Source organism: Micropterus salmoides, unplaced genomic scaffold (assembly GCF_014851395.1).
Source record: "Micropterus salmoides isolate LMB-PRFRI ecotype aquatic unplaced genomic scaffold, ASM1485139v1 Ms_hic_scaffold_5, whole genome shotgun sequence".
Taxonomy (NCBI): domain Eukaryota; kingdom Metazoa; phylum Chordata; class Actinopteri; order Centrarchiformes; family Centrarchidae; genus Micropterus; species Micropterus salmoides.
Window position 1 is genome coordinate 32127243 of NW_024044237.1, and position 16496 is coordinate 32143738.

The window sequence follows — 16496 nt, forward strand, 5'->3', positions numbered from 1 at the left end:
AGTATCACACTGACACTGTTTTTCCTCTATTCTGAGCCTACAATAATCAGCACTGTGTTCTCATCCTTTTTCACATTTTCTAACTAATGAGGCCAGTTTTTTTTTTTTTTTTTGCCAAGCCAGGAAACAAGCAAACACTTGTGAATTCAGTGATCCCACAATCTTTTATCAAAATGAGCCTAACGGACGTCAGAGACCTGAGCAGGGTTTGACAGCTCCTTCTGTTATGTTGGTCTGCAGGCGTTCCTGGCCTGCAAAACAGAGGAGTTTGACTTGGACATGGATGGAGAGAAGGCACCTATTTGCTACAAGGAGATCACTACCGCCCTCAGACAGTGGATTCTTCCAACATTTGTGAGTCTCCCTGACATTTGCATCCACACACCTGTAGTAGCAGGGGTTCCAGGAGTTTTCAAAATCAGATGCCATACTTTACACTGCAGGGCCTGGTATTATGAGGGGGGTCTGCGGGTTCACCCCCAGGAAAATGTTAGTTTTACACTTGACACTTCATTTCCTGCATTTTGGTGACTATTTATGCATGTAAATAACCATGAAACCCATGTAACAGCATACCAACTTGGAGCATAATTGTCTTTTAAAAGAACAAACACAAAATCCAGGTGCCAGACAAAAATGTTAATTAGTTGAAGGAACAAGTACAAGTCCCCTAAATCCCTATGCCTATGCTTTCAGTACAAAATTTTGCCAATGAAGTGCTCTGAAGTGAACAGGGGACATTACAAGGGCCAATCAGATTTCAGCTGGAGCCAATGACTGCGTGGCCCTGCCCTTAGTTCTACCCATGAGTTGTAGTCAAATTCTTTACTTAACTTAAAGCTAAAATGCATGACTTTTACATAAAAATGATATTCATGATGAGCGTCATCTGTTCTTCCATACAGGAGAAGAGGATGAGGACATTAATCCACAAGCCGCTGTGTGCACTCCGTGACCTCCTGGTGGGCCCAAGGAACCTGATCAGGAAAAGACTGGACAAGCTGCTCGACTATGAAGTGATTTGTGACAAATCCAGTCTGAGCTATGAGGAACAGGCAGTGGCCAACACGTACAGGTAGAGAGAGGGGATTGTTTTAATTTACAGGCTGGACAGATGGGTGAAAAGTGGACGGCATAATCTGAATGTCAATGTAAACAGAAAGTCAGTGCATCTGTCCATATAGAAGTCTTGACCAAGACACTGAACTTCACCTTGTGATCACCTGACTGTGGTCACTCCTTAGTGCTCTAAAGAAAAAGTTATTTTCACATTTTACATGGGGTGTAAGAGACATGACCAAATACTGAGCCAGTGGCTTGTAACAAGATGCAGTCTTTGTGCCAACTATACATATACTTATGAATATGTATACTTGTGAATTTAGTAGAACAAATTGCTTCTTTGTTAGAGGGAAGATGAAAAAAACAATACCACTGTATTATTTAAAATTGATTGTCCGATCAGTCTGAAATAATTGGCAGTTACCCAAAGCAGCTTATTGCTTTCTGACATTTCTAGTATTGTTGAGTCGTGTTACCTTCATTGTTATTATTGTTGTCACAATACCAGGCTTTTGTTACTTGGATACAGCTACTAAGAAGTTTGTGTTCTGTTGAGTTTTCAGATTTGTAAGCAATACTGTTTTACTTGGGACTTGTTACCAGGTTTATTTTACAGTTTATTTTCACCAGCAGTGTGGGAACCACTTAAATTATAATTAACTGTTTACTGAAATATTTTCAGCTGTTTGACTCATAACCACTCCACTAACAATGCCCAGTCTGTCTGAGTCAGTGTCAAGCCAGACAGTAGCTCTATTTTTACAACTTCCTCCTTTTGAAGTATGACTTAAAAAATTAAGTTTGAGTTTTCTTTTTTTGCAGTTTTGGTTATAGCTCACTTAGACTTACATGTAAATCCCTCCTTTTCTTACAGGACAATCAACACGTTGCTCCTCAATGAGCTTCCTCAGTTTAATGGTCTGGCTCTGCAGATGATCTGGAGCATGTTAGGGACGTTCAGCTGTCTGCATAAAGACCTCACCTCAGACATGGAGCAACTGTTCCAGAGCTTTGCACAACAGGTAATCTTGTATGTACGATGTGTTATCCACTCAAGCCTTTATATTGATGATAGGGTAAAGCAGAAAAACAGATCAACATTTGGGCAGCAGGTTGGGTGCTGAGCTTTCTTGAGAAAGTGAGGTGGAGAAATAAATTACTTACCTCTTATCTAATCAGTAATCCAAACAAGAAAAAAAATCACACCATGAGGTAGCGATGTACAGTACATAATGAGAATGTAAACATCTCGCTATCTTCTTCCAGCTTCCTCACAGCTCTCTTGACCCCAGTGCATTCTGGGGGTGGGCCGAGTCTGCAGTGTTGGAAGGTGCGAGGAGGCTGCAGACTTTGTGTCAAAGCGTAGAGGACACGCTCAAGGCGCCCTTTGTCCAGGTTGGTACAAAAGCAACTTAAATAGTTGTTGTGTCACAATGTGTTATGTTGGGTTGTTAACCAACAATACTGGAGGATCACTTGTGTCTATGTATCGATTACTTCATTAACCCTCTGAAACCCAGGCCTAGTTTTTAAGACAAAGATGGATAAAATGTTACCAGACAGATAAGCGATCACTGGACTGCAACTTAATACTATTAAAACAGCAGTTAACACAACAAACTGACATTGGATATTTCCATCACATTTCCTTGTTTCACAGACTACAGCAGGTGCACAAGAAATATGAGCCTGACACGTTCGGTACAAAACACTACATGTTCCACAATACAAAAATGCCACAGAAGGTGCATTGCAAACTGTCACAGGAGACATGTCCTGTATGAAAGTTACTTAATATAAGACACTTCTAACACATGACTTTACAACCTTTCATGTTTGAGTAATTTTAACAACTGCATACAAACTGCCTAACACTGGTAGCAACAAGAGTGACCATATAATTTATAATATACATTGAATCATATCAGTAAAATGACCAGAATGTGCGTGTATGAGTAGCAGGAATCCCTTTTCTGTTGTAAAATAGGTTTGCAGGTGATGTTTGTTAGTAGGGCTGTACCAAATGTTACTTTTTTACATTCAAAGCTTCTAATGGGGGTTTTGAGTGAAGCTTCGAATGTCTGTCATCATATCAAAATCCCTAATTTGAATAAAGTGATAGAGCTGATTAAATGAGACTGTCTTAGTCGGTCAGGCAGACACACACACCTGACAGAGTAGAGGAGAGAGACAGAGACAGAGATAGTGATGTACAGACACCTGGGTGCTTCATTTTTATAGTCCCAAGTCCCGACATCACACATTGCACACTGCATAAATAGACATTGGGGGTCTGAATATCAACATTATCATTAAGGCTTTGAACTATTCAGTACAGCCCTATTTATAAGTAGATTAATGTTGTGTAATGTTGTTAACCATTTTTTAGTATTGATTTGATTATTGACCTGTTTTCTTAACATATGTAATTTCAGCTTGACTACCTGTCAGATGTTTTAAATTGGGTCACTTGCCTTAAAACTGCCAGGAAACTTGCATAGAAAAACATTGCACAGTCATGTCATGTTTTGTCAGAGGTTATAATTACCGTATATCAGATTAACCTAGATTAGATTGGAACAGCTTCTGACAGGTTCTAATTTTGTAACTGTCCAACATGTTGTTCAAGCTGAAAGAATTTGCCAAGTCATAATCATATCTGTAGCCTTACATCATTCATGTGTAATTACTCATAGATGAGAAGAATGTGCTTCTTCTTGTTCTGCAACTTTCTTAAAAGACTTCACAATCTTCACATATATTTAGTTACTGGAAATGTTTTTGCTAAATCGTCAGCCTGCCGTGCAAAATCACAGTCCCACTTGAATCATTTTTTTTAAATTCGTGTCAAATGTGCATTATGCATCAGGATAACAAACATTTTCTTCATAATTTTAACAAAAATGTTTTGCTCATTCAAACCAGTATTTAAGGTAGAAATGTGAAGGCTTGGTGAAATTACTGTATTCTCATGAACAGCAGGATACTCTCTAATTTAAATGACTTAAATCTTCAGAATTAAGGCTTTCAGCTATAACTAAAACTTTTCTATTTTCTACTAAGAAAAGAATTTAAACTTAACTTGAAGAGATCAGATTCCAGTTTTTGGGTGTGACATCAGATTAACATGTAAGCACACACAGTCGTCGGTAAGAAATATAACCCCCACACGTTTGTCTAAATTTAAATGCGTCTGATTTTCAGCCTGGCATATTTTTAGGTAATCCAATGTGCACGATAAGGTTTGATTGACCTGTTCAACACATTTAAAATCACAGAGTTAATGATGACTTTATTACTGCTTTGTTAATATATTTTCTAATTTGCTCAGGCCTATCTTGTCCTTTTTACCTAATGTAATGAATATTGATTTCCTTACATTTCACTCTCATTTCTCTTCTGCCTCGTGCTTTTCTTCTATCAGCCTCTGAGTCCATCCTCTCAGCGCCGTCTGAAGCAGCTTACAGATAAGCACGGCTCTGGAAGAATCTACCAGGTGATCGGGACGGCGGTGGCCAGCCGGGACCTGGACCTGAACCTGGCCAAAGGGGAGCTGGTGGCCATTATCACTGAGGAAGATAGCCGCGGAGACAAACGAAGATGGCTGGTCGATGCAGGAGGTAAGATCCAACTACTGGGTAACTAATTAAAACCTTTCCTGTTTTTCTTATCCGTTTTGTGTTGATCTTCGTTGCTTATGTCAAGTTATTATTTGTTGCTGAGGCAGTCTTGGCTGTACTGTGATGTTTTCTTTTTGGAAGTTTAAGTTTATTTAACTGTAGATCTTTTCTTTATCTTTTTATTCATTTTAGCTTTTTCTGTCCATGCTGTTTTTTTTTTTTTTTTCAGAAGTGCTGGCATTACCTCTGACATTTGAATGCAACTGATAGTTATCTGTTATTCTTGTTTGGGGGGGAAATGTGTTTTCCGTGGTGGAGATTTAAAGATATGAATGAACAATGTTCTGTTATGAGACATAATGCTCTATTTTCTTGCCACTTTATATGTGACGGAGATTAATTAGGAACCATTTACTGTCTATATTTACAGATGTGGAGAGTAAGAACCACAGACCACAGTGAGGTTAAAATACATGATTCTCAGGAATGACACATGCTCCTATAAAAAATATTGCAATGCCAGTACAGCTTTTCTGATATGCTGTTCTTTGACGCCATCTTTTGGGTGTTTGTTGTTATTGCACTCTTAACACAAGTACACGTTTAGTAAAGGCACAGACTGTATGAGTAAAGGTTAGGAAACCTGGAACTTTGGCAGATAAATTGAAATTGATTCAAACACTTAGAATTTATTACATACAAGTTAGGATACATACTTTACTAATACGTTTTTGAAATGTAGTTTTAAATGTTAACAAGTGTGTTAATGACTAAATGATACAAAAGTAATAAAATTTAATGTGAAGAAATGATAAATAATTTAAGTTATAACTTTAAGCAAAAATTTACAATTTACTGACTTCTCAAAACGTTTTTGTGGTCCTCTATGATATACATATGGTAGTTAATTGGGGTTTTGGACTGTCGGTTGGACAAAACAAGCAATTTCAAAACGTCAGCTGGCCTCTGATGAAAATGGCATTTATTAACTGAGAAAATCTGCAGATTAATTGAGTAAGCAAGTTATCATTAGTTACCACCCTAATATATAATTACTTGATAACAGCTTTTACATGGACGGCACCTCCTTTATCTGTGTATGTTGTATGCAGGCAGAAGAGGGTACGTTCCTTCCTCGAAGCTGCTTCGCTATCACCAGGCAACAGAGGAGCCGCCCCCTTCGCCGCACGTGACCCTTCCTGAGGATCTGACAGCAATGAGAAGACACTCCTACACCCCAGAGGGCCGGCCACTGAGAGTCACGAGCCAGCTGTTCTTCCAGGTGATTGAGTGATTGATTTGATTGATTGCCTGTATTTACAAGACAGAAATTTCACAGTCACTACACAGAATCTACTGTGCCGAGGTGTCTGATTAGATGCTGAAGCAACCAGCTACATACATTTGCATATGAAGGAGGCAGAAATTGATTCTCTTAAAACTCTCCTAATTCAAAGCTCCTCAGCGCTTTAAGATGCATCGTTCATATGAGCACCACCCAAATTTTATGTATAATAAATTGTATGACGTTAATATTTTCTTAACTAATGCATCAATCTTAGGGCCTTGTCAGGGTTTATTATATTTCAAGGCAGCTCAAGTGCTCCTTGTACAGAAATAGACAATAGGCCACAATTAGACTAGCTGTCAAATCGACCTCAGTTTGCTGCTACTGGTTTAAATTATCTGACTCCAAAGTGTGAGTGTGTGTGCGTTAATCTCCTTAATTAAACTTTACAATCTCTGTGTGCGTCTGAAGCTTTAACTGATCGATGTGACAGCGTCCTGCTGCAGAAGCATCAATCTGTCACATGTCTGACTGTGTGTGTGTGTGTGTGAGCCAGAGATCGATCCAGTGTAATGTGCAAAATGCAGTGTAATCGTGTGTGTGAGGGAAAGATAGTGTGCATGTGTGTAGTTCTGTGGATTTGTGCATGTTATTAATGGAAAGGTCCATAATTAGCTGTTTAACCTTGTAAGTGGGTTACGGTGTGGAGGGAGATGAGAGTTAATTTATGCAATGCTGCACTGCAGGCTGAGACAGCGTGTTCATGTGTGTGTGTGTGTGTGTGTATGTTGTGAGATTGATTTACATTTGCAACACATGTGAGTATAAAAGGGGAGTGTTATGGCTTGTAAATTTGCATGGGTTTATGTGAGTATGTAAATGGGAGAGAGGGAGATTTAGGTTAGTGGATTGGAAAGCAGGAATGCAACGTGTGAGTGTGTGTGTGTGTGTGTGTGTGTCAGAAATGCCTCCACACAGTGCCTGTTAAATTGAGTGATGGCTCCAATGACCTTTATAGAGGTGGCTTTTCATACCCCTTCCTCCCCACGTCGATCCTCAATGACCCTGAGTCTGCTCATATACAAATCGCACATAAAACCAAATTCATCTTTTTCACTCCTTTCTGTTTTCATCCACGCAAAGCTGCTGTTTTCCAATGAAGAATATTGCAGTTTTATATTGTAGACTTAAATGTGTAGCAGTAACATTAAGATGGCAAAATTGTCATGAGTGCACCTTTCTCTGTGATCTGAATTCCAGACAAAGTATTGTGCAGCACACCTCTCCTCTCCCTTCCAAACACTAGCTACCCACCAGGCAGTCAATGAAGTCATGAAGTTGTTACTGTGATGTGGAGACAGAGCTCAGTTAAAGAGGTGGTATTCTGCTCATTTTCAGGTTCAAAATCATATTTAGGGGTTGTACCAGGACAGGTTTACATGGTTTAATTTTCTAAAAACACCATATTTTTGTCATCTTGTCTCTAAATGATCTTTGTTGGGAGTTGCACATGCGCAGTTCCTAGTTAAGGACTTCTAGTCAATCAGAAGCAGAGAAGGGCGGGCCAGTGAGAAGACAGTAAATAGCTTCGATTCAGCTGTAGGCTACATGTTGCCGACCAGGGGTGCAGTTCCCGTACAACCACGGAAAGTAGCATTGAACTATGTTGGTACGATGCATCGTTAAAATAACAAACATCTGAAGTACGACCGTTTCCCAAAACTGTTGTACCTTGTTGGTACCACCGTGGTTTGAACTGCTAACTTATAATTTAGGCTTTTCATATTATAGTCGTACCGGCAATAACAAGAAAATCAACACTAGTGTTAATGAAATCAACAATATAAATAATATATAACCTAATCATTTTATTTAGTCTAAATAGAGGCTATAATTTAGAAGAAAAAATTAAGAACTATTAGCGATTACAAGACATTTAGTAAAATAGGTTTAATCTGCAAGTAGCTTCGTGTCAACATTTTAACACTATTATGAATCCCTTGGCTGCAACTGATATCTAGGTCTTGAGAATATCTCAGTGTGATAAGTGGCTGAGCTTGAGGATGTTCTCTATTTTGACACGGGTTCGACTTCTGTGAGTTCTCTGTTTATCTTTGTTATAATGGCAACGAAAGCTCTCAGGGATTTATTCATTACAGTACTTTCATGAATTTTATGCTGTCCCTTTTTTATATTTATGTTTGTAATTAAGACTAGAGAACACCCATTTTCCGTGTCTGGTCTTTACAATCTCCATTTTGTCCTTTAACCTTTGTACTGGGTGACTAATATTAAATTAAGGTATTGCGAACAGATGGGTAATCTGTGAGAAAAACACCTGTTGTTCGCAGATGGTCTACAGATAGAAAGTACTTATACAACTACATTTAAAAGAATCTCCAACTTAAATATGTTTGTACAGCAGGATTATCTAACATTCCCTCTTTAAAACACATTACATCCACCTCCTAACACTGCATTTTCTGCTATCTGTGACGTAGTCACCGTGAACTAAGCTTCTAACAGGTCTAACAGGTCTAACAGGTCAGGAGCTGTAGTTCGAACTATGCAACTTGACGACAGTGCGTCAGAGCTAGGGTTTTGGGGAACTCCTGCGTCACTTAACGATGGTTCATACCCTGTAAGTTACCAATTTAATTACCTCCATACCACCTTGGGTTTTGGGAAACAGTTGCGTCATAGTTCCAACCAAGGAAGTTGCTTCCGTAGTTAGCAACAATGCTTTTGGGGAAACGCACCCCAGTTTGGCAACAGGGACTGGAGCAAGAGTTTCAGAGCTGTGAGTTATTAATCTGTAACAAAAGTATTTTTCATCCATAAAGTTTTAACTGAGCTCTGTCTCTACATCACAGTAACAACTTTATGTCCACTGACTGGAGGGTAGCTAGTGTTTGGAAGGGAGAGGAGAGCTGTGCGCTGCAGCCCAGTGTTTTTCCATTGGTGTTTTTGAGGGTGTGTCGGAGTAGCCGCTTGGCGAGCATTATATGAGGCGCATTTCCCATCTCAGGGAAGCAGCTGGACTATAAACAAGCTGTTTTCAGGCAGTTCAGAGAGTTTTCTGTGAGAGATGGGAACTCCCTTTGGGCTTTTTCACTTTACAAACCTATTGCGTGCGCAAAAAATGTATATAACTCAATAAAGGAGAGGGAAAACGCCAAAAAGCATAATACCACCTCTTTAAAACTTTATGGATGAAAGATATATTTGTTAGAAATTAGTAACTCACCACTCTGAAGCTCTTGCTCCAGTCCATGTTGCTAAGCTGGTAAGGGGATATACAGCTGAACCAAAGCTGCCCTACAGTAATCCTTAACTAGGAACTGCGCATGTGCAACTCCCGACAAGGATCTTGTAGAGGTGAGATGCATCACTCCATAGCTAAAAATTAAGCCATCAACACACAGGGTGAAAAGAGGAGCTACAGCAATGTGCAGTATGACAAAAATACAGTGTTTTTTTTTTTTTTTTAATAAAACCATGTAAACCTGTTCTGGTACAACCCCTAAATAAGATTTTGAACCTGGTGATTAGCATACAACAAATGGAAGGTTCTTGTTATAAAAAGAACATGCAAACTTATGTTATAGCAACAGTTTCTTGTTTTAATTTGATAATTAATTGTATATATTCTTGTCATGACATGTTAACAAGAAAATGTTTATTGTTTTAACAGACACGTTTTCTCAAAAGCGTTATTGTCACAGAGCTGCCTTAGCTTTAAGCATTTGTTATAAATGATCACGTTTTGATCTCTCAACATGTCTGTCCTGAAAACAATAATATTATTAATAAATTCCAGTCTAGATTCTGTAGAAATGCAGGCAGTCTCAGCTAACTCTCCGTCTCTCTCATTTGTGGCCCCACCATGTCGTCGGCTCTTTCATTCCCATCAGAAAGATGGTTGCAGCAAATATCCTCCCAGCTCTTACAGCATGAATCACTCTGCAGCCCAGAGCAACGGCCACTTCACTATTTTTTATTTTTTCTTCTCGGTCTCTGCCTGGCAAAATGCTAATTAAATGGTAATTGGTATAGACCGTCGGGGTAGAGCTAATGTCGTAGCTGAGAGGTGAGCTGAGGTGAAGGGTTTGTTAATGACACCGAGCAGCCGGCTAAACTCAGCTATTAGCACTGAGGGGCTCCCTGTCATACCAACACAGGCCTCATTAGGAAGCCTTCATTCTGTCGGCGCTCGTGTGTGCGTGTGTGCGGTGATGAGATGGGATTTGTTAAGACATAACTAGTGGGTTTAACCTTTTCAGAGAATATTACAATGATTTGTGGATGTGTTAGCGTGTGTCTGTGTGTGTGTTTGTGTGTTCACGTCAGTACCTTTTTTTTTTTAAGCCTTTATTCAGAGAAGTTTCACTGAGAAGAGGCCTTTCTTTTGTAAACCTGCTGTTTGTACCTGTGTGCATGCATTATCTCGTGCATGCTCACTTCATCATCAACATTTATCAATATCAGTGTGTAAATAACACCCTTATTAATAGATGCCCTTTTTTCCCCACTCCTTTATAATATGGGGTGTACCAGAGTCCGATTTTATACTTATATTTACCTAAATGAAAGATGTGACACATTGAAATAACAGCTGTAGGCTACTTTATCTGACACATCATATTTTCTACAAATTGCTCCTCCTTCAAAAGCATTACATTATAAATGTAATTAAGCTTATACATGTAATACTTTTGAAGGTATGATAAATGAAAGATGAAGTGAAGAATGTGACTCCTGAAACTGAAGTAATGCGATCAGCTAGAGTGAAGTCACTCTGGTTGTACAGTGGCGTTACCGAGTGGACTGAGTACGGACACCAGCTGCAGGGAGCACTTGAACCCTACAACAGAGACGTTTCATTTGGCCTGTTATCAAGGTACTCAGGGAATTGACATTAATTAGCGATTAGCTGATTATCATTAGCAAACAGCAAAGTATGTATGTATGTAATATGTATTGTATAAATTCTGAGTCAATCGCCGGCGTGCCCAAATCATATTTCATCTCCACAGACTGTAATTTTTACTTATACAGTTCAATGCTCACATTGGAGATCCAGCTGTGGTAAAGGAGAGCCGCAATGCAACATTAGCAGGCTGAAGTGGGCAAACACAGAACAGTAATCACCAAATGACAAATTGAGAGTTAAGAGACTTAAAATGGCAAATTTACAGAGGATAAACCCTTTTTGAGTTATGTGACATGACGTTGTCTCTGATGCCTCTCTCAAGTAAGGATATCAGAATAACCAACAAGAAGAGCTTGATTTTCCTCTAAACTCATCATTTTTTTCTCTGCTAAGGAATGCGTTACAGCCTCACATTGTACTTATATATATGGCTGACTTCTACTCTTGTTTTTGACTCAGCATCCTCTCTTCCAGGTGTTTGCGGCCTATGACTTCAAAGCCAGAGGAAACCATGAAGTGTCTGTTCGGTCAGGCGAGCCAGTTCGTGTCCTTGAGCCCCACGACAAACGAGGGAACCCTGAGTGGAGTCTAGTGGAGGCGAGAGGTGGGCAGAGAGGCTACGTGCCCTCCAACTATCTCACAATCATGCCTATGGGGACTGGGCCACCTGGCAAATACTAGCCCCGCTGCTAAGAGCGAAGGACGGAAGAAGACATACAGCAGTGTGAACATATACAGTATGACAAGGATTTCACCAATACTGTCTTTAGAAGGATTACAGCAGTATTGTTGTAATGAAGCTGCCTCTGCTTCTCAAGTAGCATGTATCTACACAGTGACCATCAGTTATTTTGTTTTTAAACCAACATTAGAGACATTAAATACAATATTTTGATGGGCCACAGTGTTAATTTAACACTGTAATTTTTTTCTATATACATTTCCTGTGCAAACCAGTATGGTGAGATTTTTAAAATTGCTAGAAAAAGAAAGTAAATGTCATGTAATTTTATTTATATAGTCCAAAATCACAGATTTGCCTCAAAGGGCTTTACAATCTTTACAGCAAAGAACACCCTCTGTTCTTAGATGCTGATTGGTAAGGAAAGAAAGAGAAAGTCTTCCCATCGTAACCTTTCACAAGTGAAGGCTTATTGGCCTTTTCTAGGGTAATTTCAGCACTAATTCTAAAAAAAAAAAATAGCTTGCTGGTGCAACAGTATGAAAATGTCAGAAAGCCAGAAAAAGTGTAAAGCTAATGGTTTAAGAGGCTAAAAGATGTGCAAGAGGATATTTATACATTTGGTCGGTAAACCTGTAGAGGTGGTTACATGAGGCATTTTTATTCTGATTGGCTATTATTCCGATTATTAGTGGAATACTGGGCTCCATGGAAAAGCAGTTAGATCTTCTTCACTGTGGACATGGCTAGACATAATCCTTGACCTTATTAATGTTAATATTTGTGACACACAGGAAAAAATGAAGGACTCTGTAGCTGGCAGTTATATGCTGTGTTGCTAATGAGCAGCACAGATTCTTGCTGAGATGGAAGTTTAACTCTGCATTTAACTGCATTTTACCGCTGAAGGACAATCTTCAGGTTGCACTGCAATTTTTTTTATGATCGTTGTTTAAAAAGCACCAGAGACTATGGGTGAATAGTTTTGAAGGTGAATGGGGGCTATCTCAGCTGTCTGAGGTGAGGGAAGTTGACTTATATCCCATGATCCTCAGCAGGACATAAGGACACTTGAATTGAAAATGATGAAAAGATTGCATGTTCTCATTAGTGTGCCCGTGTATTACCGAACTAACTGCAAAAAGTGTGTGTGCGTCTGTATGGATGATAAGAAGTTGGGCTGGTGTGTGTGTGTGTGTGTGTGTGTTAAGACTCCTCCTCACCTGGAGGCAGGAGCAATGCTATATCGAGACTGACAGGTACACAGCGCTCTCATCATCTCAGACTGTGTAATGTGATGTAAATGCAAAATGTCTCCAGGGCCGAGTAGCAGAGAAAGATGGAGAGGGGAGAGGTGGAGGCAGAGATGTAAAGACAGAGGAAGGTATTCATACGATAAACTGAAACAGTTGGAGGGAAATGGAGGGTAACAATAAGAGACTAAATTGCTCCTTAGATATAAAATAGTGTAGACTGGACTGGCATTTAATTGTTTGTGTCTGTTTAGTGAACGTTTGCCGCTTCAGTATCTTCTTGTTACAAAGAGGAACCACCCTTCACTGAAAAAAAAAAGGACCATGGTCTAAGTACTTCCACTTCTGTATCTATAAGTCGTTTTATTTTTACACATTTTATTTCTGTTTTAAAGTCAGTGTATTTTAAAATATGCATTTTTGGTTGTACATCATTCCTATCTCTTTAAGTTAACATATTTATCCTGCAAACCTACTTTTTAGATTTGGAGTCAAGTCTTCATCTCCAGCAGTTTGTTATGTTTAACAATATATTTAAAGCTAAAAAATATTATGAATGGTTAAAGGATCCTGATGTCCACCAGAATATTGAGCTATCCGTTATGTGACAAAATAATTTCATGTCTCAACATGTCAGCATTAATGGAAAAGACCAAATCATCAAAACTTTACCAACTAAGAATGCGGAGACACCATGTTAGAAAAGAGAAAAAAGATGAAAATGATCTCCGTCGTTTAACTTTGTTTTTGTGATTAAGCCCCACCCCTTTCATTTTATACTCCAATCACTGCTGAACAAGAATTCAGACAACTTCCGAGGAGTAGAACAAACTAAATGTCAGACTTGTAAATAGCATTCATGTCAACATCCAACTCATTATTATGTTGGGGACACTTTTTCTGAAACCTCAGTTATAGCCAACTTGATATTTAACAAAATAGAAGTGCCTGAAAACCAAACAAACATGGACGCTTCAACATCAGCTATAGTCTGCCTTTCATATTATTTAACCCTAATTCAATGGATATGGTGGTATAATGTCACACGTCCAACTCTGTAATCATACAACCGTTTTGATGATATGAATATTTCAAGTCATGAACAAGGGAATTTTGCCCATAAATTCCATCCATCACATGTTATGTGAACACAGCACAGTGTCTCCCATGATTAGCAAGATATTGAGGATATTTTTGAAAGGAAAAGCGACATTTAAATCTTTATGATAATTTTTCCAGCACGGTGGCATCTGTTGACTGAATATGACTCCTGAACGTGTTACACGAGCATGTTTTGCATAAAATTGACCCCTTTCCCTCTGGATTGTGCTGTATCAGCTGCTGTGCGAGTGAAACAGAGGGAGGGAGGCTGGGATTCAGCTGCTCAGCTGGAGCTTAGCTTTTCCCATCCGTCTGAATGTCAGGACGGAGCAGAGCAGCAGGAGAGACAGAGTGTGTGTGTGAGATGTTACCAAAATACCAAATGTCCTCAAGGTTAGCAAGATGAAGGAAAATAAAGAAAATCCCACAACCTGACAACATTTTACCTGCTTTCACCTCTTCAAAGCCAGTTTAGGGAGAAACAGAAAAATGTTGTTAAAAACAGGTGATGGCATTAAACCATGCTTTTTGGAATCTATTCTGCTATTAAGTATTTATTTTTAATAACCATTAATGGCAAAGTAATAGTGTGAAGCTGCTGTCGGTGATGCTCTCTGCAATTTTGAATCAATTTTGTATTTCTTAATAGTTAAATATTTTCTTATTCCTTATGGAAACCTGGCCAAAAATGTAGATAATGTAAAAACTAAACTTAGTTACATTACCAATTATTTCACCCTGGGAAAGATTGAGAGCCATTTGCTTGTGATATATGATATTAAGTAGCAGCGGGTTTATATAAAATCTTCCTTTGTGATCAGAAACTGGATAATGTATGGATAATGTATGGACCACACATGTCAGGTTTGGTGACGTCCTTACAGATGTGTGTGTGTGTGTGTGTGTGTGTGTGCGTGCGCCTAAAGAGGCTTTAATTTTTCACCTCTCCACCACTAGAGGGAGTAGGAGACTTTGGTTGATGTGAAAGCCTGTGTATTTTTCACCCTGAACTGAAATGTGTGTGTGTGTGTGTGTTTGTTAGACCTCTTTAACTTTGTCAGTATTAGTTGTTGCCTGTGAACAGACCCTGAGCATAATCCTCTACGTTCTGTTATATTGTTCAGTTTACCTCAATTTTTTTTATGGGCCCACTGTCAAACCAACATTTGATGTGTAACATGTTTAACCTGTTGATGATCTTGTTTTGTACAGCATTTTCTGTTTATAATTTATTGTTTTGTATCTGTGTTTACTCATACTGTTGTTTTAACTTATTTGACGCAACAGGGCACACACAGTATTCACAGAGCAGATGCAGAGTTTCTGCAGTGCAGCAGTAGAATCTGTCAGCGCAGCTGTGAACTGACTGAGTGGCTTCAATAAAACTAAACAGAAACCTGTTCAGTGTCCTCATCATCTAATCAGATCAGAAGTTTCCAGTTTTTTTTAATGTGATTTCTCATTTGTTTGGGATGGCACTGCACCTTCAGAGGCTGTAACTAGTGGTTACTTTCACTATTGTTGAATCTATGTGTTTCATCTTCAGTATTTTCCTGTACAAGGTTAAGATAATGACACACCTTGATGGAAGAGAATGTTTGTTGTGATCCAGTTGAGGGAAGTTTATATCCTCTGCCAAAAATTAGGTTAACGCTATGATGGCACTGTTCGTAGTGTCAATGTCAGAAAATATTGAAGTCCAATGTTCATCCATGAGCTATACCCGCTTATCCATTGAAGGGTCGCAGGTGGCTGGAGCGGATCCCAGGTGACATTGGCCCAGAGGCGGGACAGGCCCTGGATAGGTCGGCAGTCAATCATAGGGCTGACACATAAAGTCGGACAACAATTCACAGCCATATTCAAACCTACAGACAGTTTAGAGTCACCAGTTAACCAAAGAGTCCAATGTGTTGTCTTAAAATGACTTAGTTTGCCCAAAACTCACAGACTCAAAAAGCAATATAAAACTTAGTAGCACACTCTTAAAGGGAGTGCTCCTAATCACGTTTGTTACCTCCTATAAAAGACACCTGTCCACAGACGCAATCAATCAATCAGATTCCAAATTCTCTACCATGGCCAAGACCACAGAGTTCTCCAAGGATGTCAGGGACCTACACAAGGCCGGAATGGGCTACAAGACCATCGCCAAGCAGCTTGGTGAGAAGGTGACAACAGTTGGTGCGGTTATTCGCAAATGGAAGAAACAACAGTCAATCTCCCTCGGCTCCAAGCAACATCTCACCTCGTTGAGTTGCAATGATCATGTGAACAGTGAGGTATCAGCCCAGAACTACACAGGAGGATCTTTTCAATGATCTCAAGGCAGCTGGGACCATAGCCACCAAGAAAACAATCGGTAACACACGACGCCGTGAAGGACTGAAATCCAGTGAACATCTGAATGATTCAGAGGAGAACTGGGTGAAAGTGTAGAAAAATGTAATTCTTTGGCATCAACTCACCGTGTTGGAGAAGGAGAAATGCTGCCATGACCCCAAAAACACCGTCCCCACTGTCAAACATGGAAGTGGAAACATTATGCCTTGGTGGT

General features: G+C 39.4%; 1 protein-coding gene across 4 annotated transcripts in view; it reads left to right on the forward strand.

Annotated features, from left to right (window-relative positions):
• Positions 1–14498, forward strand: part of arhgef37 (Rho guanine nucleotide exchange factor (GEF) 37) — a 29185-nt gene extending 14687 nt beyond the window's left edge. For 3 of the 4 annotated variants that reach the window (XM_038699317.1, XM_038699319.1, XM_038699318.1), the window contains 7 exons: positions 241–354; positions 906–1075; positions 1937–2084; positions 2329–2457; positions 4487–4682; positions 5795–5964; positions 11363–14498. In XM_038699317.1, the coding sequence (XP_038555245.1) occupies positions 241–354; positions 906–1075; positions 1937–2084; positions 2329–2457; positions 4487–4682; positions 5795–5964; positions 11363–11584 (1149 nt within the window). In that variant the 3' untranslated portion in view covers positions 11585–14498. The remainder of the gene's footprint in view (positions 1–240; positions 355–905; positions 1076–1936; positions 2085–2328; positions 2458–4486; positions 4683–5794; positions 5965–11362) is intronic. The other variant, XM_038699320.1, reaches the window with a different exon arrangement.
• Positions 14499–16496: the final 1998 nt, after the last annotated feature.